Source organism: Danio rerio, chromosome 7 (genome assembly GCF_049306965.1).
Source record: "Danio rerio strain Tuebingen ecotype United States chromosome 7, GRCz12tu, whole genome shotgun sequence".
NCBI classification, from domain to species: Eukaryota; Metazoa; Chordata; class Actinopteri; order Cypriniformes; family Danionidae; genus Danio; species Danio rerio.
Window position 1 is genome coordinate 40,651,934 of NC_133182.1, and position 24,233 is coordinate 40,676,166.

The 24,233-nt window shown below is 35.2% G+C and overlaps 1 protein-coding gene across 3 annotated transcripts in view; it reads left to right on the forward strand.

Moving 5' to 3' along the window:
* Positions 1–24,233, forward strand: part of ptprn2 (protein tyrosine phosphatase receptor type N2) — a 283,469-nt gene that overhangs the window by 79,964 nt on the left and 179,272 nt on the right. For 2 of the 3 annotated variants that reach the window (NM_001128667.1, XM_021477405.3), the window contains 7 exon segments: positions 6,833–6,950; positions 9,456–9,576; positions 12,278–12,662; positions 14,600–14,836; positions 14,964–15,004; positions 15,087–15,505; positions 21,298–21,384. In NM_001128667.1, the coding sequence (NP_001122139.1) occupies positions 6,833–6,950; positions 9,456–9,576; positions 12,278–12,662; positions 14,600–14,836; positions 14,964–15,004; positions 15,087–15,505; positions 21,298–21,384 (1,408 nt within the window). 3 annotated transcript variants of the gene reach the window in all.

Genomic DNA, 24,233 nt, shown 5'->3' on the forward strand with positions numbered 1-24,233 from the left:
TTTGTATTAAACAGAAAAAAGAAACTCAGGGTTTGAAATAAGTAAAGGGTGAGTAAATGATAACAGATTTTTTTGGGGGGTGGTGAACGGTGCCTATCTTTAAAGCTTGAACTGAAAATGATAGACATGACAAGATGATTATTGATTTGGCACATTAATGTGTTTAGGACTAAGCATTTCAAATTTCTCTCAACAAAAACATGTTCGATTTTTGCCTCTAATGCTTGAAGTAATAGAATACCAATGTGTAGCATATTTGTGGAATGCGGTACCTGATATAAATTAATTAGTTAACATAGATACTATGAGAATACCATATAATCCGGCAAAAGCCTGCCTGTCCCTCCTCCCCCCTACCTAATTTATGCTATCATACTATCACAATAAATTAGGCAATTTGTGATGAACAGAATTAAATCAATGTTTGTCAGCTTCACTAATTGGAAGATGGTTTCACATTAACTTGCGCACCTATTTGCGCATTGATCCACACAGCCAAAGGCCAGTCAAAACAAAGAATGGAAGTCATGCTGAAAAAGGATTTAAATATTTGAAGATCACGGTATTAGAAAAAAAGAAAAGAAAGAAAAATAAAAAAGGAAAAGCTGAAGATGCACGAAACCCCCAACAGCATCGCCCCCCTCTCGTGCATGTTTTGATAGCGCTGACATCAATGGCCAGCCTGCTAATTAGTAATAGCACATTATATCAGGCTCCATCCAAGACCTAATGAGGTGGACCTTTGCTGAGGCAAAAGAGTGCAGTGCTTGTGGGTGACAGGAAGGTAACGACGATCTAAGTGTGTGTGTACGCGTGTGTGCATGCTTCCATGGAGGGTAAATGTTGCCATAACACACAAATGCCCAGCTGTCCTTGTACTTGCCATTTCTCTTACAATATTTACTTAGGTCTTATGCAGTTTTTACTTTTAGTCAGAGGTTTGGTATTTAATTATCTTATTAAGAAAAATGTACATTTCATCAGTATGTTAGACATTTAGACAGATTTGACTAAAATAGCATGCAGTTTTATTCAGCAAATATCACATTGCAGGCAGATGTGGTAAATGTGCATATTCCACATAATCAGAAAGAATTGTTAAATGTTTTTTTTTTAAATACTAAACTTTGGTGCTGGTTAAATTTATTATGTAACATATAGTCTCTTTATGCTATAGTAGCTGTTCTTTTTGGGGTTTAGTGGATTATAAGTAATGCAACTTGAGCATTTTGACTGGTATTTAACATCCAGCTCTAAAATATGTTTAAATTAAAAATGTTTTAATTTACTTTCATCAATCATGTTTTCAGAAATACAAATTGTGCCTGTGTAGCAGAGGCCAGCTAGTTAAGTGCTGTGCAGGTAAATGGCCATGGTCTTTGACCTCTTTGTTAGAGCAACCGACTCCCATGCGGAAGGTCGCTGGTTTGATCCCAGCTCAGACCAGTTGGGTGGTGTAGGACCGGCGGGCTTACACCTGCACAGTTGTAAGTGACATAGTTTTATTGTTGAGAGAATAAAAAAACAAAACACATACATGTAAGTCACATTGGTGTATAAGGTATTTTTTAATTAAATTTAAAAAATAGTGTGATATAATCTGTCAGGGCTCTTCCACTTTGGTGTTGTTTATAATTGTTTTGTGGACAGAGTTAAGACACTAGTCCTCTCTAGTCTTAGTGCATTTGTTTCTCCTGTCTTTGTTTATGTCTTTGTATTGAGTGTACAGTAATGGGTTCTTGTCTCTCAGTAAAGACGTTCTTGTCTCGTCTTGTAAGTGTTCTCAGGCAGGCTTGGGTAACAAACTTACTCATTTTTGTGTTTATGCCATTTGTCTGCAGCATTTTGTTAAGTCTGGACGCTTCTGTCAAGTTGGTTTCAGTTTCGCTTTGGTGCTGAGAGCTAACCATGCATGTCGCATATTTGATCACATTATAAGTGTTTTTACTGATGACTAGGGCCAGACGGAATCTGCGGATGTTTTTTGCTATTTCTGCTGAGAATTTTGGTAAAAGTCTGCGGATTTCTGCGGAATTATTTTGGGAGTATCATAACTAAAACCTTAATATAAGAAATAAAAAATAATATCTTTTAAATTTTTATTTAATGTTTAAAATGCAAATCCAATTAGATGCACTTTATTTGGTAAATAAAGCAAGTTTGTCATATGATATATCAAGTAAAAGGCAGAAAATTTCACTGTACAAACTGAATTGTACATAAATCAGATGAACATTTTCAAATTAGTCAATAATATTACTGTAATTAGATAAAAAAAACTGAATAAATATAGATTTACACACATTTACTCAAGTAAATAAACAGAATTAATTATGGGTTAAAAATTTGCTGTAAATCTGCGGAATTCTGCGCGTGCAGATTCCAGGTGGGCCTACTTATGACGTGCTTGTGCCATGTGTTCAGTCTTTTGATGGCGTTGCTCATGTTTAAAGGTGGTTGCTTGCTTTCATGTTTTGTTTTAAGGGCACACATCTTGAGTTCTCGTCCTGTTTGGTGTGAGTACATGACTTTTGTTTTTGTTTCTTTGTTCCATGTGTTCTGTCTTGTGTCTAGCCTCACCTTCCTTGTTATCCCATTATTACAAGGGCGTAGAATTGGCATGGACGGAGGGGACATGTCCCCACCAATACCCACCAATTACTGAAATCTCCCTACCAAGAATTGAATCCACTTCAAAATAAAAGAATGCTCCATCAACCCTTAGTAACACACACATGCACAAAGTCAAGTTCGCTATGAGTTCACCATAATACTACTAACTAAAGCTGTGCAATTAATCGAAATTCGATTTACTGTAGATTTTGGCCTCCATGGCATCACACACCTCTCTAAGTTTCTACATTTATACTTCCACAAAGCCTGAGTGCAATTAAATCATGTAAATTGACTTTTGCAGCATGGGGCATGAGTGTTATTTGTATTGTTAAGTGTTTATATATATATATTATTAAGTACTTATTTATGTTTTTAAAAGCGCGAAACAGAAATTGTGCTGTTCAATGTATGCACTCTAAGGATGTATGTCACTCAAGGTGTCAAGTGCAAATCTACACCTTTTTTATTATTAGTATAATCAGTTCACCTATTTGTCTCTTAATTTTGTTCTTAAAGCAGTTCTTTTTCCTCTGTGATGTCTTGCCTTGTTTTGTTTTCCCCCTCTGTGTTTTTTTTTTTTTTTTTGCTTTCTATTTTCAGTTTCAATTAAATAAATAAACGCCCATTCTGTTCTTGTCCTTCCCACGTCCTGACCCTGACATGGTAGTTTTAAAGGGATAGTTTAACTGAAAATGACATTAGCTGTTAATTTACCCACCTTCAGGCCATGCAAGATCATCCACTAACTCACCTAAATCCAGATGGCCTAATTATCCAGTGAGTAAAAAAAACTACAAATTTTTATTTTTAGGTGAGCTGTCCCATTTAAATAAAGCATTTGCAAGTATTGTATCTCTGTAATGTTTGTTCTTTTCACTCCACAACAAATGCTGTAAAAACAGTCAGGACTAAACAAACTTATGTAAAAGGACAACATTAAGAAACCCTTGTTGTTAGTGACACTGGTGTCTGTTGAGTGAACTGCAGTCAGTAATGTATTGCCTTTGCTTGCACATGTACACGTGTTACTTACAACAGACAGAATGTGCCTGAATTGCTGACAATACACACATTGCATTTGTTTTTAATTTGTTTTATTTTTTAATTAGAAGTTAACAGAAGTAGAATCTCCTTTGCAAGAGAATAACTGTAAAAAACATCCAGATGCCATCCACCCTGCTGAGAATGATGTTGTGATGAATATGTAAATATGTGCTAATTACAATGACACTGTTATGCAGTTGTGGGCAGTAAATATGCTGTAAAAGGTCAAGCTAGTTAAGTCTGTATGAAATTCTCAAATGCTGACATGCCAGTGTTTGTGTATAATTGTAGCATTCTTTAAGTACTTTCAATACACACTGGAAAAAGTCATGTATGGAAAAAATCGTCAATTTGTATTTCTTTATAAGTAAAATGGAATAAGAGTATGTAATAGTTTACTAAAGTAATATTTGATTACAACATGTGTACTTTTACTCAATAACTGATGTTAATAAGAGACATAAAGGGATTGCTTAAAGTATTTTAAATCCATGATGCAGAGGCAAAGAACCACCTGTATGCAACATGCACTTAATGTCTTTTAATGCAAAGCAAGTCATTACCCCACTTGTTCTGTGGTCATTTACAAAGTTATAGACAATTAAAACTAGTTCTGCTGTTGCGCTCTGCTTAGCGCAATATTCATTCATTTATTTTTTGTCAGTTATGACATTAGATCTCCTAGACCTTGCTTTTAATCATTCAAAGGCAAACAGAGAGAGATTGTGTGTGTGCTTGTAAATAACACTGTTATCCTGTTGAAGTCAGAATTATTAGCCCCCTGTTTATTTTTCCCCCAATTCCTGTTTAACGAAATAAAGATTTTTTTCAACATTTTTAAACATAATTATAATATAGTTTTATTATAATTATATATAGTTTTAATAACTCATTTTTAATAACTGATTTATTTTATCTCTGCCATGATGACATCATGATGATATTTTTCAAGACATTTTTAAAGTGACATTTAAAGGCTTAACTAGGTTAATTAGGTGAACTAGGCAGGTTAGGGTAGTTAGGCAAGTTATTGTATAATGATGGTTTGTTCTGTTGACTATCGAAAAAATATTAAAGGGGCTAATAATTTTGTCCTTATCATTGTTTTCAAAAAATGAAAAACTGCTTTTATTTTAGCCAAAATAAAATAAATAAGACTTTGTTCAGAAGAAAAAATATTATCAGACATGCTGTGAAAATTTTCTTGCGCTTTTAAACATAATTTTGGAAATATTTAAAAAAGAAAAACATTAAAAGGGGGGCTAATAATTATGACTTCAGCTGTATCTAATAGCTCATAGTTTCAGCTGTCCATTGCTTTCTATCTGCTCCCTGGCGAAACACAATTCGAACTGTGATTAAAGCTGACTGGAACTACTTGTGCATTAAACAATACTATTGTATACCTTCCAGACAATCAGAATCAAAAATCTCCTTGTAATAATGACACTATTGACCTTACTCTTCAATACGAAGACGCCCTTGTTTTTGCGATTGTTTTAGAACTTCCCATTCAGTCGCATATGGAAGAAATGACTAGGAATAATAAACCACAGAAAACCGTCAAACCACTTTCTTTACAAACAAATGTTTGCATGACTATACAGACAAAGCAGCATAATATAACAAGAAAATATCAGTTTGCAACATCAAGCAGCAGAACAAATTGCTTTTAACATCTAAAAATGAATGGAAGTGAATGAGACGTCTTGAGCCAAACGATTTAAATGGCTGGGCCCGCTCGTACTTGAAGAATAAGGTGAAAAAATTGTATAGATTTGACTTTGTGGGAGTACATTTTGTTTGCATGATACGTTGGCATTATCTTTCTCCATCTTGAACGTTATAATAATTGATTTCACATGTCATAGAATGGATGAAAAAATGTAAATGTCACGCGCTGTTGCTTTTCCAAACCAATAAAGAGCCCAGAGTCATTCATATGAAAACAAGTTATAGTCTGACACAGACAATCTATGAAGTCCATGACGGTTTTGTTTTAAGTGTTGTTACTTGTTGTTCCCATATTGGCACTAAAGTGACGTAGCTTTTGTTTGTAAACATTTTTGTTCATAAATCTAATTGAGAATTATTTTTGTAATCATTTATATACCAGCGTTACATTAAACATATCCTCAGTTCTTCCAAAAGGAACAGCCTTCATCGTGACATCTGTAATGCGCCATTTGCTCTTCTTCACCCAGCATGCAATGCACTGATGTATAGAATCCACAGATGGTGGCAGATGATATTTAACAGTAACCCAGCTGAGCCCAAACCCCAAAATAAGCCCACAATCTGTCTTCTGACATTTTTTTTTTAGAGTTGTATGTAAATAAAAAATTTACATTGTTTTCCCCCCTTCTCAAACCCACCCATCCGGATTCCAAGAAAACAGATTAACCGGACCCAGTGGCTGCGGTGGCTAGAAGGCTAATGAGGTCACATCTATAGGGGCTTAAGGAGATGCTCTTCAGATCTTTGCTCGTTCCTCCGCATCTGTGCCGGTTAATGGCATTCCTCCCATCCATCCGTTCAATCAGCGCATACCTGTGTCCCTCAGTGCGCTCAGCAATCTCAAGTGTGTCTGATTGGGTGACATTTGCATGAAAGCAGGATGAACACATTCTCAGAATCCACAAGACGGGATTTGACACATCAGTTTGGCATATTTCTATTTGTTTTTCCTCCTTGGAATTCAGAAAGTGTTGTTTTGAGTATTTTGCTGCGATTGATGAGAGAATATGGATCCTGGTTTCATTCCTGGTGAGCTGCAGAATTAGATTTGACGTTAAGCTCATGTTTACCATTCTTCAAAGTGTTGCATTTGTTGTTTGTGAAAATTCAGATGAATGAATGAAATGCACACATGGGGTACTTACATGAATTCTTCAGATTAGCTCCACAAGCCAGCTAGAAATGATATGGACTAACTAATGTGAATGTTTCAAATATCAGCAGCAAGTTATTTAAAGTTTTGCTGGTAGGAAAAATGAGCAGCACTGTGCTTCACTGTGATGGTGACTTAAAATAGTTTCTCTTGTCTGGGCTTTGTAATGTCTTTTAAAATGTCTGCCACTGAAGGTGTAAGCGGGTTTTCTTTGAATATACAGTAATCCAGTTAGTTTATGTATATGCTACTTTATGCTTTTCTCTGTCTCTTTTATTATAGGATATACTTGGCAGGATGACATAACTCAGCAGGTAATCTCAAAAGAGCTCTCACAACTTCCCAGGGTTTCTCTTGGAGGATTTGCAAACACCTTTCCTCATTTCAATGACAATTCCCGGTAAGATCTTAAGTCCCGTCTTGTGTTCATGACAATAATGTGTTAATGGAAACTTGTGTTGTAGTTGGTCATGTTCTGTTATGAACAACCCAGGCTCATTGTGGAAATGTAGGCCCGCGGACGTTTCTGGAGACAGCGAAATACGTCTCGGGAGGGATGTATTCGAGCAGTTTTTTGTTTTCACGTATTCGCGAGAGGCCACTGTGCGCGCTTTTTCGCGTCTCGAACGCCTCTCGGGAACAAGCACCGTTCGCGCCCGCGCTGTTTTTGTGTGAAAAGCCGCCGAAGGCCGCTGTAGAGCGACCGTCCGTCCGACTGACAGGCTGAATGACTGAACGATCAACTGGGCGGCCGGGCGGCCAATCGGCCGACTCAGCCACCCTCCTCCTCCTCCTTCCCTAAACCCAAGCGACGATTTGCAAAAGCAGTCCAGAAAAAAAAGCAAAAGCTCTCGTCCGATTTTGACAGCGTTTTCGGAAATTGCCCCGTCGCGAACTCGTTCGCTTTTATTTTTTGGATTCTGTTTTTCATCTTACCTGATTTCTGGAACCGCTCTTCCCCGGACTCGATCCCGGTCGTTGCTGTTTCCGGCTCCTCCTCCTCCGGGCTTTCGCTTCACCGACATAACGCTGCGAGCTAAGCGGACAAACTGGTTGCGGCGAGAAAGCCCTCCACACGGAGGTGAGCCGTCAGCCGGCGAATGCGAACAGGAGGAGCGGCGTCACACCACGCCACGTATATTGCGGTCTCCAGAAACGTCCGCAGGGCTACGTTTTCAGAATGAGCTTGGGATGGTTATGGATTTAGTTTCGAAATTTAAGTGTTTTTGATGTTTAAGTGTTATATGATGCTTAAGCTCAAATTTGTAGTTGTCTAAAAATGTGTACACTTGTTTAATGATCTTTATAAATAAAGCAATTGTTAAACAATGCTTTATGAATTTATAAACGTGACACTGGAACACCAAACCAGCAGTGGTGTAAAGTAACAAACTACAAATACTAAAACTACTGTAATTGAGTGATTTTCAGGAATTGTAATTTACTAAGTGGTTTTAAAAATGTGGACTTGTACTTTCCCTTGAGTACATTTTCAGTGCTGTATCTGTACTTTTAAGCCACTACCTTCCTTCAACCTGCAGTCACTACTTTGTTTTTTCTTGTCAATAAGGATTAGAAAAATCAGTCCTGTGATTCCTGTCCAATCAAATCACACATAGAGAGTAAACCACATTATAATGAACTACCTCAAGACATAGTTACTTTATAATTGCAGCAAACTGTTGGAAGCATTAAAAGTGTCTAAGACGATGTCCAAAATCTTCACACGCATTGGCCCAGAGACTGTTTATTTGCATGTCACTGGTGAGAAGATCACAGATGTGATGATCAAAATGACCTTAAACACTCAGCAGGCACATGACATCAAAAATCAGGTTGACATCAGTACCCAACGTCAGGTTGACGTCAATGTCCTACGGCAAACCTAAAATCAACCAAAAATCAACGTCTAATGATGTTACAGCTTCACCTTGTGTGGACGTTTCCACTATGGCGTTTCTCAGATGTTGGATTTTGGTTGGCATACCTGACGAACAAATGTCAGTATTTGACGTCAAGATGATGCTGGTTTAAGATGTTGGCTCGTTTATAACACAACCTAAAATCAACCAAATATCAACGTCATTTGATGTTGTTTTTGGAAATCAAAATAACATTTTTCTTAGATGCTGGCTAGACATTAAATTTTAGTCACCTGACATTACAACCATCTAACCTAATATTAACGTCTTATGATGTTGTGTGCCTGCTGGTGGGCAATAACTAGATGCACTACAGAATATTACGTTTACACATATCCACAAATTACATGTAAATGCATCAGCTTTTTACTGCATACTCACTACTTTTGAGTACTTTCGAAAAGGCTACTTTTTACTCATACAGTACGTTGAGTAATATTTACAACAGATACTTTTATTCTACTTGCACTACAGTTTTAGGCAAGTAATTCAAGTCTTCATTTTTAAATAAAACAATCTGATGCTTCAATGAAAATGTAAAAATTATTTAGCAATGCATATTACTAAAGGAAATTGGGTAAAATCTATAATTTAAGACCAAACAATGTGTTTCCAAAATAAATCTGTGCAACATACTGTAAGATTGGCTTAGTGGTCCGAAGTCACAGTTATATTTTAAAAAAAATTTCAATTACAAACTTAATAACACCTAATCTGTCAAACGTTTCAACCCCAAAGGTTAAAGCAGATCATGGCCAGTACAATTAAAAATGTAAATAAATGGAAAATATCCAAAACAACCATAGCGAAATATGAGAAGCCATAAATTATCATACTTTTTTTACAGTGTTCATTAAAGGCATTGTTCGTTAATAGCTACTGCACTACCTTAAAATAAAGCAATAGTCTGGTTTTCTTTTCTACAATCTGTGTATCTATTTCTAAACGTGGAATTGTATTTTAAACATTCCCAATGGGTGCAGGAAGCTGAAGGCTCAGAAAGAAGCAGCGAGCAGGACATTGCAAAGGTTCCTTCAAGGTTTCCTGCCTTCTGATGTTTCCTCCTTCAAACAGAGTCCTCAAGGGCGAAGAGAGTTTTGGAAGGTAAATAATCTTCAGCCACATCTATGAATTCTGCTAGATGCTTACACTTGAAATATTTATACATACAGTACATAACATAAAAACAATGTATTATCTGTCAGTGTGTGAGCCTTTATTTGCTTTGGGTTAGTAACTAGATGAACAACAAAGCATGATATATGATAAAAGTATATAAGAAAAAAGTAGAGTATTAAAATTATGACAGTACAAACTGAATTTTTTGTTCAACTAAGGTAGAAGTGAATAAAACATCTTGCACATCCAATTTACTACTTTAAAAAAACCATATTTCAGTCAGCACCAATAGCGTAGTGGTTAAGTGTGCATAATTTACAGTACTGTAAATTACAAAACAGGCTTTAAAAAGTAACCAGTAATAAGTAAATATTTTTTCAGATTACACAGAAAATAGGGTGACAGTTGCTGTGTGGTTAGTACTGCTGCATCACAGCAAGGCTGTGTCAGTTGGCATTTCTGTGTGGAGTTTGCATGTTATCCCCGTGTTCATGTGGGTTTCCTCCAGGTGCTCTGATTTTCCCCACAGTCCAAAGACATGCGTTATAGGTGAATTGAATAAACCTAACTAGCCGTAGTGTATGTGTGTAAATGAGTGTGGATGGATGTTTCAGAGTACTGGGTTGCAGCTTGATGGTCATCTGCTGTGTAAAAATATGCTGATGAATAAAGGGACTGAGCAAAAGGAAAACGAAATAATGACTCAGATAATAACTTAATCTAAATTAGAATACATTGAAATACTTAAGCTATAGACATAACACTAATGAAAGGAATTCTGTTATGTTCATTTCTCCAATCCAAGCTTCAAAACTAAATCAAATATGCCAAGCTTATCATAAAAATAGCCAAAGCAACTTGTGCAGTTCACCAAGTTGTACAATATATTTGTTTAATAAATGGACCAAACTTTAAGTGAATTCTATAAAAATTCTGTGTAATTTTCTTCCAAAAAACTCTTAGAAAAATGCAATGATAACTATTTAACAAAGAAAACTGATCAAACTGAAAAACAAAAGTTATTGGATATATTTTTTTTTTCAAAAATCAAGAACTAACTGATGCTTTTTAGATCAGATATTAATGTTGTGTCTTTTTTATTAGATTTTTAAGTAAATATTTTTTGTACTTCCATGAGAGAAGTGTATTCTAGGAATGGATTTCTGAGTCGAGATGATAATTTGTTAAATAAACATATTGCATATTTTTCATTCATTCATTTATTTGCTTTTCGGTCCCTTTATTATTCTGGGGTCGCCATAGCAGAATGAACCGCCAACTTAACCAGCATATGTTTTACGCAGCGGATGCCCTTCCAGCCGCAACCCATCACTGGGAAACATCCATGCACACTCATTCACACACATACACTACAGACAATTTAGCTTACTCAGTTCTCCTATACCGCATGTCTTTGGACTTGTGGGGGAAATCGTAGCACCCGGAGGAAACCATGTAACAACATCTTGTTTTTAAAATACAAAATATAAATTACATTATTTCATTACAATTATATTTTAAATTATAGTAATCAGATTACAGTTAAGTGAAAAGTGTTTAAACTACCAAAATTATCACGTAGAATTTCAATTGTCATTTCTTCATTTTATATTTAAGTAAATATTGGGATTTAAACAAATAAGGAAACTGGATCTCCATTAAAAAAAAAAAATGTGCAAAGGCCTCACAGTGGTGCATTGGATAGCACGACCGCTTCACAGCAAGAAGGTCGCTAGTTTGAGCCTCCGCTGGGTCAGTTGGCATTTCTGTGTGGAGATTGCATGTTCTCCCCGTGTTGGCATGGTTTTTCATTACAGCCCTGCCCTGCAAGTGGCCGCTCTTGTTCTCATATTTTAAAATAATAACTACAAACAATAATTTTAATAGTAATAATTAAATAAATAAAAATATAATAAGTGAACTACATTGCTTCTTTGATTTTTGAAATGGTTTTCCTTTTGCTAGGCAATGAAAACAATTAGATAGTACATATATACATTGTTATTGTGTTATGATTGTATTATAACATATACGCATTGTTATAGACGGTACATATATACTTTGTAAATAGAACAGGTGATAAATATATTTTTTGTTAGCTGTGTTTTTTCTACTCTGACTTGCACTTAATACTTCAGATAAGCACATATCTACTGGGGACATGTAATGTTAGGTAAAACCTGCTTGGTACCAATAAATCACCATCAAACAACAGCTCTTGAAGTTAGCAGTTGTGAGAGTTGAAAAGTTCACCGCACTATTGAACATTAGTTCCCTGCAGTGCTTTTGGATGCAGTGTGTGTGTGCGTGTATGTGCTGGTTTGTTCATCGAAGCCCACCCTGCTGTTCTAAAGTCAGTTTGGCCTTCTATTCTGCCGCGGTGGGAAGAATATAATTGTTTTTTAAAATCTCTCAAAAACAGCTAAACAATATGCAGAGCAAAAAAGAGGGAGGCTGATGAGATGGTAAAATGTGGCTAAACTCATAAGTTGTACTCTTTGCGTTTTGATTTGAGATGCATTTAAGAAAAAAAGATTCGTTTTTTAAAAAAATGTCTACAAAAAAAACCTTTCCAAAATACACTTGAATTACTTTGGTTAAAAAAATGTTTGCCTTGTGTTCAAGTTCACAATCTAAATAGCTTTTTTGCATATCTATGTATTTTTTTTTCTCTCTTTGGTTCAAGGAAAATGGACTGCGCAATCATAAGGTTTTTATTCAGCCTCCTTCAGCACAGATCCCCTTCCTACAAGGCCGCCCTGATCTCCAGACAACTGTGGCGCAGCTTCCCTCAGGTCGATCATCCTTCAGTGGGTTTGAACAGGATCGTAGCGGAGTCCCTCTTGCTGAGCTTCAGCAGTATCAAGCTGGGCCCATGAGAGCACAAGATCCTGGTAAAGGTCAAACACAGGGAAAGCTGCGTTACTTCAGCCTCCAGCGCACTCCTGCTACCAAAATAGAAAAACTGCCTGGAGCTTCCAGACAACCTCCAAAGCCCCAAATCGAAAAATTGTTGCTCAAATCTTCAGCAAGCAGTCCAGCTCATAAGGAGGCCCTCAGTACAGTAGATGGTGAGCCATAAAAATCTGATACATATATATGGATTTATAAGATATAATGTGCAGGAGTGTTCAATTTAAAATCATTTTAATGTAATCAATGCAGTCGCAATAATGCAATTTTGACCCAGTGTGACTTGCATTTAGGGGCAAATCATTTATTTTTAATGCGCACTGAGAAAAACTAAGATGAATTCAGGAGGAATGAGGAAACTCAGCTCTCATATTATGTTTAATATTTCAGCTTGTTTTCTTATTTTATGTTAATAAGGAGAAACAAGTTTGAAAATTATTTTGGCTGTGCTGCAGAGTTTTTGCATAATTATACATGTAAAGCATTCAGAGCCCCTAAAGGGGCCTTTGCAGAAATACTGTATCCTCTTTTAGTTTGTCAAATGAATCTTGAATAATGACCTCAAAACATTAACACATTATTTTTCCTTGTTACTACTCTATGAAAATGTTAATTGTAGCAATAACTTAAATGAATCGCATCTATAGCTAAGTTAAAACCTTGTGCTTATGCTATGGGTGCCTTGCACAGAATGCATCTGAAAATTTCTTATGAGAATGCAAAAATGTGCACATGAAAGTTTGTTGTGAGCATGGAAACCTTTTTACAAAGGTCTCTTTAGGGGAGTCCAATCATTAAAATCACCACGATAATGTATTTCCCAAAAATTAAAAAACAGAATTGGTGTAAGTCAGAGAGAGACTGAAACACTGTCTCCTGACTCGGTTTGGGTTTTAAAGGTTAAGCTTTAAATGAGTTCAAATCCTATTTTAATGCTAGAACTTTCTCAGTCAGTGTTGATATGAGTTCATTCACTAATTGAGTTTTGACCCTTGGAATTCCCCAAGGATCTATTCATGCCCCTTTTTGTTTTCTTTATAAATGGTCTCACTGGGTTTAATTTTTATAAACACAGAGACTCGATTCACTTTTTCTAAATTTGTGATGCATTTATTTTATCATGACTATGTTTCTGCAATTCAGCTTAATGTATATACAGTACAGTAGGTCTCAGCCGATCCTACTGTATGTGAATCGTCTAGCATACAGCTGCTAGACTGTTAATTACATTTGTAAACGTGTAGATTTTTTATGATGATTTTTTTATATAATCTTTGCTTCCCTCATAGCCAGCCCCAGTCTAATTGGTGCTAAGCATCAATACACTTCGTGTTGCACATTTATTTATTTTTTGTTATTAGTGTAGTTGATATTTGCTGAACACAATAGTACCTTTATAAAATAGAACCTTGCATGCATTTTCTTCATTAGTTTTGTTTATTTTTTGTACTGTATCCAGTTGAGATTAGAAAGCAATTCAAGCCAGTCTTAAAAGCTGTGCAATTGCTCTTTTCTGCATTGCAAAAATGCTGTGTCGACAAAGCCTTGATTCATGCTCTAACTGTAATATAAAATTATATATATTAGAGCGGTAATGACAGCTTCATACAGTATATTAATCTGTGCCACAACAGCTACAGATTAAACCACAATAAGCCTGAGCGTAATAATCCTGTTTTATGGATGACAGAGGAATGCAAACAAATGCAATCAGACCAATGAGAACACAGCAATACTAACATGTGATATACCTAAACATATATTGTAGTTCTATGAAAATTGCCTTGTCAATTCAAACCAATCAAAAAGAAAATGTGTCATTGTAACAAATAATGTCCATTTTGGGAACAAAGTAAACATCTATAATTCTGAAAATGCCTTCAGATTGAATCTGACACCTAATAGAGTGCCATATGTTATATGTAGCCTAAACATGGTGTATAATTGCCAGGTCAATGGGGTTTGCTTATACTTTTTCAATGAAACCGTGCAATTTTGATTAGGGTATATCCCGGGTAGTTCTTATACACTTGCGATATGCTTAAAATTTTTGTTTGTTTGTTTGTTTGTTTGTTTATGTGTATGTTTCTCTCAGAGAAGTTCATTGATGGAGTGGTTAACCAGCTAGGACGTCAGAGCGTCAACGTGGACACTTTGACCCCAAAGGACCTGGACAAACTCTCTAAAGTAATCACACAGGCCCTGCGGGTGGTAGATGGAGAAGAAAAGGTCAAAGGCAGAGACGCCACACAGGGTGAAATAGAGGTAAAGAGGGAACCCAGTCAGGAATTACATCAGATGGAGAAAGCAGAAGATGGCCCAACTCATAAAGGTATCAACCAATTAAAAAACTATTTGATTAGTTCCTGGTTATATATAATACCCCAGTTATGACCCTTATATAGAATGTGATCAGCAATAGCCATGATATTTACCATATGTTTAAATTCTGTTTGCAGTAACTCAAACAGAAGAAACTGCCCATAAATCTGAAGACAAGGTAATGTGTTGAAATGCATAGGCCCGTCAAAACTCTCACTCATGAATTCAATAGAATTCCCAGTATCATTTTTTATTTCCAGGACAAAGGTTTTATCAGCCAGCTGCTGGAGTTCCTGGATCGTAATTCTGGCACTGAATCTGCTCATCCTCCCCAAGAGTCTTTTCTGGGGTACATCAACCAGCCAAATGCTGGAAGTCCACTGAGAGCCAGTTTGGAGAATGTCCAAAGCCGGACAACGCAAAGAGAAGTGGACCTGATGAAGAAGAAAATGGAACCTGACACTTTGGATGTTGAGCCAGTAGATGCTGAGGTTGAACAGTGGATGCACAGCTCTGAAGGCTCTCCACAAGTCAAAGCAGAGGCTCAAACAGATAAAGAGCCTCAAAAACAATCCATGGACAAAGAAGAGGTGGAGAAGAAGGGTGTTCGCGTGGAAGTGAACATTGCAACGTATTCAAGTCCACACGACGGAGACTTTGGCTATATTATTACTGAAGAGTAAGTATAAAGAAAAATATTCAGATCACATGTCATTAGCAACAAAATGTTTGCACTTATGTTGTACAAATGGATCTACTGTATGCTTTTTAATGATTTTAAAAAAAATTCTCTTTTGCACACAAGGGCTGCATTTTTTTCATCGTATAGATAAACCATAAAATAACAGTTGTGTATTTAAATATTTATTAAGGGTATCCAAATGAAGTTTTCTGTGCTTCTTGTTCTAGTTTGCTTCTTGTATTTTGGAAGTGCTAGGTTTACTTTTGGATGCATCCAAATGATTAAAGTCAATCCAATTTATATTCTGGCAGCTAAACAGCTCAGTAATGTATTAAATGAAAACAAATCTTACTGTTATTTACTGTTTTTTCATATAAAAACCAAATTCTTTCTTTCTAAAGCTTCTCTAGAGTTTGCCATCCATGTCTTTATTAAATCACATTCTTACGGTATTTCGAAGACCCAAATTTCTCACTTACAAATAGTTCAAAGTGCAGCAGCCAGATTCCTGAAGGGATGTAAAAAAATGTCCATCTTACACTGGTTGGCCTTTCTCTATATAATTGAATAAAAATCTCTAAATAATCTAGCACCACTCTAGTTTACAACCCTCCTTTAGCTTTATACTCCTATCCCAGGACTTATCCCGAAATAAACTCCTCCTTCAGATTTATGGAATCTGCTTGAAGACGAGAGGCAGGAGAGCTTTTGAAGTGGCTGGCCCCACTTTATTGGATAATCTCCCAGACCACATTAGAATGGGTTACACTATATTTGTTTAAATCATCTCTCAAAATGCATCTGTTTTGATCTTCTAATATGTAATCTTATCTTTTTTTTGTTGCAAACTAGTTGTTGGTCTGTTTATCTATTTGTTTTAAAATTTCGTGCAGCAATTAGGTTGGTTCTAAAAATAAACGTGAGCTTGAACAATTATTTACTAAATTATCTACACTACCAGTCAAAAGTTTGGGTCAGTAGGATTTTAAAATGTTTTAAAATAAGCTTCTCCTGCTAACCAAGGCTGCAATTATTTCATCCAAAATACAATACAAATGGTAAAATTGTGAAATGTCGTTGCACTATAAAGAAACTGTTCAAAAGTAGTTTATCATTTAATTTAATCATTTATTCCAGTGATTTTAAAGATGAATTTTCAGCTTCGTTACCCCAGTCTTCAGTCACACGATCCTTCAGAAATCACTCTATTATTATTATTATTATTATTATTATTATTAATTTATTATTATTAATTGTAATAGTAAAAACACAATAATAACTGGAGTAATAATTTACTCCATTTGAAACTACATAAAATAAGCAATAAATAAATATTTAATAAATAAGTATTTTACAATTTTTTAACATTAAATAAATGCCGTCTTGATGAACAGAATAATTTTCTTCACAAACTTTTGATGTGTAGTGTAAGAAAATATATTTTATTTTATTTTATATTTTATTATAGTAATAACTAAGTTAGTGCAGGATTATAGTAAAACTATATATAGATGAGCATCAGCATCTCTATCTTGAGATTTAAGCATAGTGCATTTAGACTTTACTTCATTCAATAATTAGATGAAAGCAATGTGATTAAGCCCGTAAGCATATATACCATTATCCTATAAAAAGGGGTTGTGCAGCAATGTATAGGTAAGCTATTTTATTTTTTCAAATATTGCATTTTTCAATGATTGCCTAAAAACAATTTGATCTAAGATAAATAATCTAAATTATGATATCAGTTGTAACTATAGTTTGTAGATTTGTATAATACAAGTTAATAATTAAGAATCATCTGGCATTTATGTGTTTTTTGTGGTATTGCCTAAAATACCATTTGTAATTTTAGTGCATAATTAAGCATTTCACTCTCTGTCACAGTTCAGTGACCATTCTCAGTTTTTTTTTTGTTTTTTTTTTCATTTCATGTTCTGCAATCTATTCGGGTTGGCTCACCATCCTCTCTGTGTACAGTATTTAGCTATTAGTTTGTGTGTGTTTGTGTGTGTGTGTGTGTGTGTGTGTGTGTGTGTGGGGGGGGGGGGGGGGGGGTGTCGGTGTACATCTCTCAACAAGAAAGATGATGGTCTACACCACCACTGCATCTCCAATAACTTGATTCATCTCACAGACACTCTGGATTTTTGGCTCACTTACTGCAGGCCCATTTAACTTGGAGTACCTGAAAGGCATATTCTCCTGAAGGAGATTTAATAGTGTGTAAGTGTGTATTGGAAGGGAGTGGTAGGCGTGAAAAGGCACCAGGAATACAGTTGCACTCTGGCGTCTTCTAATTCTCACTTTCTTTCTCATGCATGTGAATACGCTTCCATTTGGATGCATATTGTTCTTTAGGTTTGTGTGTGAGCTGCTTTGTGTGTATTTGCACGTGTCCTGATATGTGTGTGAGTGTGTGTGTTTTTACTCGGGCTGGCGTGGTCATATCATAAAGACATCACACTTCACAGGGATTCCATTTACACCTTATTGTTTGCCTCATTGCTGGAAAATACAGGTGATTTATCAAAGCGTACAAGCCACCTGTGTCCTATTCCCTATGTGTTTTTATGCACTCTCCGCTTTCTGTATTCTTTCATATGCACTGTGTTCAGTTTTGTATCTATCTAGCTCCTCGCTTCATACTGTTTTAAAATGTTCTCGTTTATTGCTTACAGACAGCAAATGATTATTTTATATTCAATACTTATGCAAAAATTTGTACATATTAGTGCAAATAGTTAGACTTCCTATAGCAATAACAATAGATTATGCATACACACATGCAGCTAACACTTATCCTTACACTAACCATTTAGAAAGTTAATGTTATTTAATATTAAATAAGTATTTTAACGTATAGAATGCCTGTCAGTGCAGGGAGGGGACAGAGGGTTCTTGATGGCATGCCATTTGCACCGTGATTTGTACTTGCAATAAATGCCCTGGAGGCTGTCAAATCTAATTATTAGTCGAATTACTTCGTTATAATTTACCCGTAAATAAAAAGACCCACATCATAACCTTTCACCTGACAATGACATCATACAGGACATACCCTCACGAATCACACTCACTCCACGATTTGTTCAGTCGCAGTTGTCCATGCCGCGATTAACATTAAGTGCTTTTCTCAGCAGAACTCAGTGTCTCAGTGTCCTTGTTTACTTGTTGTTGTTACTGTTTTACAAAAAACTACACGAAGAAAGCATGTGCATATGCTGTTTGTATTGCTGTGAAAGGTAACAAGAGATGAGAGAAATTAAGCTCTTCAAAGCTTTTAATCAACGGAAGTATTTACTTTGCAAAACTATTCACTGTATCAAATCGCCACATGCTAGGGACCAAACCAAAGTGCAACAAAGACTGTCTCCTATTTTACTCCTTTTACACAATGTAAGATGACGAAGACATATTTGCTGTCTGTCATTTTGGTGGGCGGGGAAAACCGCACGAGGATCAGATTCACAGGTATTTGAGTAACATCAGGAAATTGTAAAAAAAAAAAAAAAAAAAAGACTTGCTGTGTTTATATTACTCTAATATGACAGTACACACACACTACCTACACGCAGATTTGTCCAAACAGCTTTCAAAAGTTATTTTTGCATGGATGCCCTTTAAAATTAGCCTTTACTTAAGCATTAGATGTTTAATTTAGTATAAAATATAATGTAACTAACATTACATTTTAAGTGTTTGCATAATAGGCATTACTACGCATTATTTTATGACATTTCTAGAATAATTTTGTTTGATAAAGGAGCTTATGCACAGTTATTTTCATTCAGTTCTATTGCTGAATGTAATCAGATGAACGAGATAAAAAATAATGATTTCGGAAAAAGGATTTGAGTTTCACTTCAAGTATAAATGATGACAATATGAAAAGTAGTGTTTACAATAGTAAAGCCAGGTATTTAAGGTATGGCATTTTGTGTGTGCATTCTTCAAAACAAAGATGCATCATAAAGAGAGAAAGGAAATTTCATATTATTAATTTAATTAATAAATTAATAGTAATATAAAGGTATGGGAATGTTCAATTTCTAATCCTATAGTTAACAATATTCTTTAACTTTTAGAGTTTTGCACTTTTAAAATTGTCATTTTCTTTTTCAAAACTGGGTCATAGCATTTGATATTGCATTAGTTTGGAAGCATTAATATCAAGGAATCAGCAAGGAATTTGTCCCTGCTGTACTTATGTTTTGAGCATCTGTTGAAATCATTGTTCCATTTCCCCTTTTGTGTACTTAGTGCACCTGCCCCTCCAAAGGTTTCTTTTATAGCTAGTCTATGGTGTCTGCACGGCATGTTAATTTTCTTAAGAAAACATTTAAGGCTACTGACTGTTTCTACGCTGTTTGTTCTGAATGAACAGTCTAACAGGAGTTTTGGGCCCAAGCTTAGTGCAAGTAATGGGACCAGGCTTACCTATATGTAACCCGTAACAAATATGGCAGAAATTTTTTCTTTTCTTTTCTTTTCTTTTCTTTTCTTTTCTTTTCTTTTCTTTTCTTTTCTTTTCTTTTCTTTTCTTTTCTTTTCTTTTCTTTTCTTTAGTTTTTTTGTTATTATTATTTTAATGTGTGTTGTTTTAATGTATGTTCTATTTTAATATATGATGTATAGTTACAGTACACTATAACAAGAAGCCCATAGGAAAGAGCAACCTTAAACTATATTTGTCATGTTTTTTCTTGAACAATTATGTACATTTTTTCAATCTCACTTTGAGAGCATCGGCTGTAGCCCTCAACATTAAACCATAATTTGTAATTACACTATAGACATGAAGCATACATCAAATTGAGCCACAAGATTAAAGGGAAATGTACTTTCTTGAGCTGTAGGGAAATGGATGGGTAAAATATGCTATAGCTGCCCAGTATATCAAAATAAACTCATATTGCAATATGGCTTATTGGGATTGTAAAATTGTCTTCATCATACTTATCCAATGAGTTGAGATTATTATTAAAATTCTGTGCTCAGGTTGTGGTTATTTAAAAATTTGAGTTGGTTCTTGGAAAAATGCAAACCCTCAATGAATCAAAAAATAAACGTTCAACTTTTTTTTCTCGTTTTTTTCTTGAGGTGTGCAGATCAATAATGTTTTTTCATGATAGAAAAGTCATTAGAAAATAAATGTATGTATGACTTCATTTAAAAGATAAATAAAGATACAGTTGTGCAGAAAATGGTGCTCTTACCCCATGAAACTGCCATGGAACTTATTGTATATAATCTTTCTAAATAAAGCTCTTCAGGTCTAGTTAAATTCCTGTACATGCTAATATCGCTGAATATTTTATCACAGTGTACAGTATCATCATGATGCTTGACAAATTACCATTAGAGGCTAAAAATATGGATAAACATCAGTGTTGTACTGTTATTAAAAAGTTTAACGGTTTTCTTTTTCCCTTTTTTTCTTTTACTTTCACACACACACAAAAAAATGTCAATACTGACATTAAAAACTGCACATATTACCTGATGATGTCACCTTTATTCTGACAAAAAGATGAAGTGTTTTATCAGTGACCATGATGAAAACATTGTGCATATTCATTACCACAATAAAATCTATTATTAAATACCAGCACTCGTAGGCAATCACTGACAGTAGCAATGCAATGTTAAAACTACACATGATGTTTTTGTAACACCTGGGTAACTGCTTACAAAATTGTAATTTTGCAGTATGTTCTTTTCAACGTTGTGAAGTTGTATAAATCTAGCTTATGATTATTTATTTCCCTTATTTTTTTTTATTATAGTTCGCTGTCCACTGATCAGGGGCTGAACCTCATGGAGATCTTAGCTGAGCGAGTCAGGCTTCATGTAACAGATTTCCTACAGCTCTCGTAAGTACACACACACACACACACACACACACACACGCACACACACACACACACACATTCATCGAAGACGGTCTCATGCTGGTGGACACACTAATGGCACTAATGGAACACTCAACCTGTGGTTTTGTTTTGTTTTTCCAGTATTCCATTTCCATTTCGCAGTATAGTTTGGACTAAGTACTTATTTTCAAGTGACAGCACAGTAATTATGAGTGTGTTTTGAATTCTGTGCATATAAGTTGAAGCTTTATATAAACGGTTCAGAGAGAGTGAATGTGTAGGTGTGTTTTATTGTGACCTGACTGCAGTGGTAAACTTCAGTTCAATTACAGCACATTTCTGATGATAACCGATGTTCTCCGAGTGCATGGATTAAAGGCAGCTTTCTGCTTAATTGTTTGGAATGCAACAAATGCTTTCTGGCACTTTAGTATTCACAGAGATGCATATCGTGGCCATGTTTCACTTACACAGAGAAAAAACTTGGATTTGTTTCTGAGGATAAATTAAATACAAATATAAATGCAATTAATATATCTGCGCCATACAGGCACGCACGCACACACACACACACACACACACACACACACACACACACACACACACACACACACACTCAATTTATGTTTATTTGATTTACTTTCTTTCATGTAAAGCGAATTAAACACTTTATCACCCAAATCATTCTAACCTTAACTCTAAACTTTATTTATATTTGGTTTTTACAAATGTGAATAACATAAATTCAATATTATTCAGATTCAGTTTGCTTCTTTCCACAAAATGGATATACAGACAAAAGTATTTTTGTTGATTATTATTAAACTGTCAATGAATGGTTCAGTAAAATTTTTAAAATTAAGATAAATGAAAATGTATTAAATCAATCAAAAGTGACATTTACATTCATGTAAAAAAGTCTGCTTTAAAATAAACCCAGGTCTTTTGAATGTTTTGTTCTTGAAAAAAAAAAAAAAAACAAGGAGGAGATTGGGTGGAAGGGGGATTTTTCCAAAGTTTTTACAAACTAATTTCGAGAGGACCACATGATATGATTGATTGCGGCTGGTCTCTTATCTGTAATCAGCAACAATCCAGCCAGATTGATCCAAGCCTAAAATAAATAGACAGATTGCCTCCTACTACTTTATCTTCATTTTGGAAGAATCCCCCTTCCTAACTTTTACTTTTTCCTCCTTTTACCAGGGGGAGCTCTCGAGATCTACCCAATCTCGGACCCCCTTATATGCTTATTAAACAGGTGGAAACCCTAGGCTCAATTATCTCTAAACTCAGGTTTCTCTCCTAGGACAGCATACCAAACCGGCTAAAAGAAGGTTGTAATAATAATTTTTTTTTTTTGCAATATTTTGTTTCTATTTAATTGCATTTTCTTTCCATTTTTAAAAATGTTTGTTGACTAAAATATTATTTTTTATAAATACATCTGTTTAATAAATATGTCTTGTTTAAATGCACCAAAATACATTGCCTATATTCACTGAGAAATTAATCAAAATTTTTAGTTTCAAAATGGGGTGCACTCAGTTATGTTGAGCTCTGTACAGTATGTATGTACAGTATGTATGTTATATCTGTAGTAGGAATATAATGAATATTTCATAAGCACCAAATTAGCATTTTAACATGATTCCTGAAGGATTCAGAAAGTCAATTCAGTCATCATAGGAATAAATTGCATTTTTAATATATAATATTATTTTATATTGAAATAATATTTTACAATATTGCTGAACTATTTGAAAATGGTTGTGGAGATTAAGGCGATAATTTGCTTTATGAATAGACAATGTGCTACTAATATTCATACAAATGTCCCAACTTATTAATGGTGATTATTTATTTATTTATTTTTATATTTTATTTATTAACTTATTTGATGTCACCAAAAATCATATGCTCCCCAAGTTTTTCAGTTTATATCAAACTATTACATTTTTTATATTCTATTTTCTTTCACATTGCCTGAGGGTATAACATTGGTGCTGTCCAGGTGAGTGCGTTTGTGTGTCTGATTAATTTCCTCTCTTGAATAGAGAATATCTATTTACACAGGTACCTGCTAATGTATCTTTTGTCATCTCATGCTTTTCATCTTTTCTCAGAAATAATGGAAAGGCGATGCGCCGGATGCTGCGCACTGTTATATAAAACATTATGTCATAATGTCTGCATTATTTTGGACTAGAGACCGCGAAAAAGAAAGAAAGAAAAAAAAATGCTGCGTACAACCAGGCTGCATGGATAATATATGCAGTTAAAGATTGCGAAAATTCAGCTCACGCTCACGCCAACACTCGTACACTCGAACCCGGTCCTGACACCGTGTTGCGGTTACATAAAGAGTGAGTGTAGCACCTCTCTGAACTCCAGACATGACGTAAGGGCTGTACTGAGAACAGACAGTAGGGGGCTCAGAAAAACACAAACACACAATCAGACAGTCTTGTTCTTTTATAAACATCGAAACACTAAAACACACAAGCACTCATTTACAATAATTCTACCTCGTCTTCCGTTCTCGCACTTGCTTATGTATTATTCTACAGCCCACACACACACACACACACACAGTCTACCTATCATCTCCATCCCACACTCTCCCCCACAGTGCAGAAAGAGCCCAACAGAAGCAGTTTCGTTATGTTATGGCTTCCCTCCCTCTGTGTGCTGGACGTTGGTGGCATTTTACTGATAAGTTATCAGCGCTGATGGTGTTATAACCGGGAGTCCAGGCAATTGTGTTTATTTAGCTTTAACAGACACCATTTCTAGCAAGAAATGTCTTAATACTTTTGGCAAAGAAGCTGAAGAGATGTGTGCGCAGG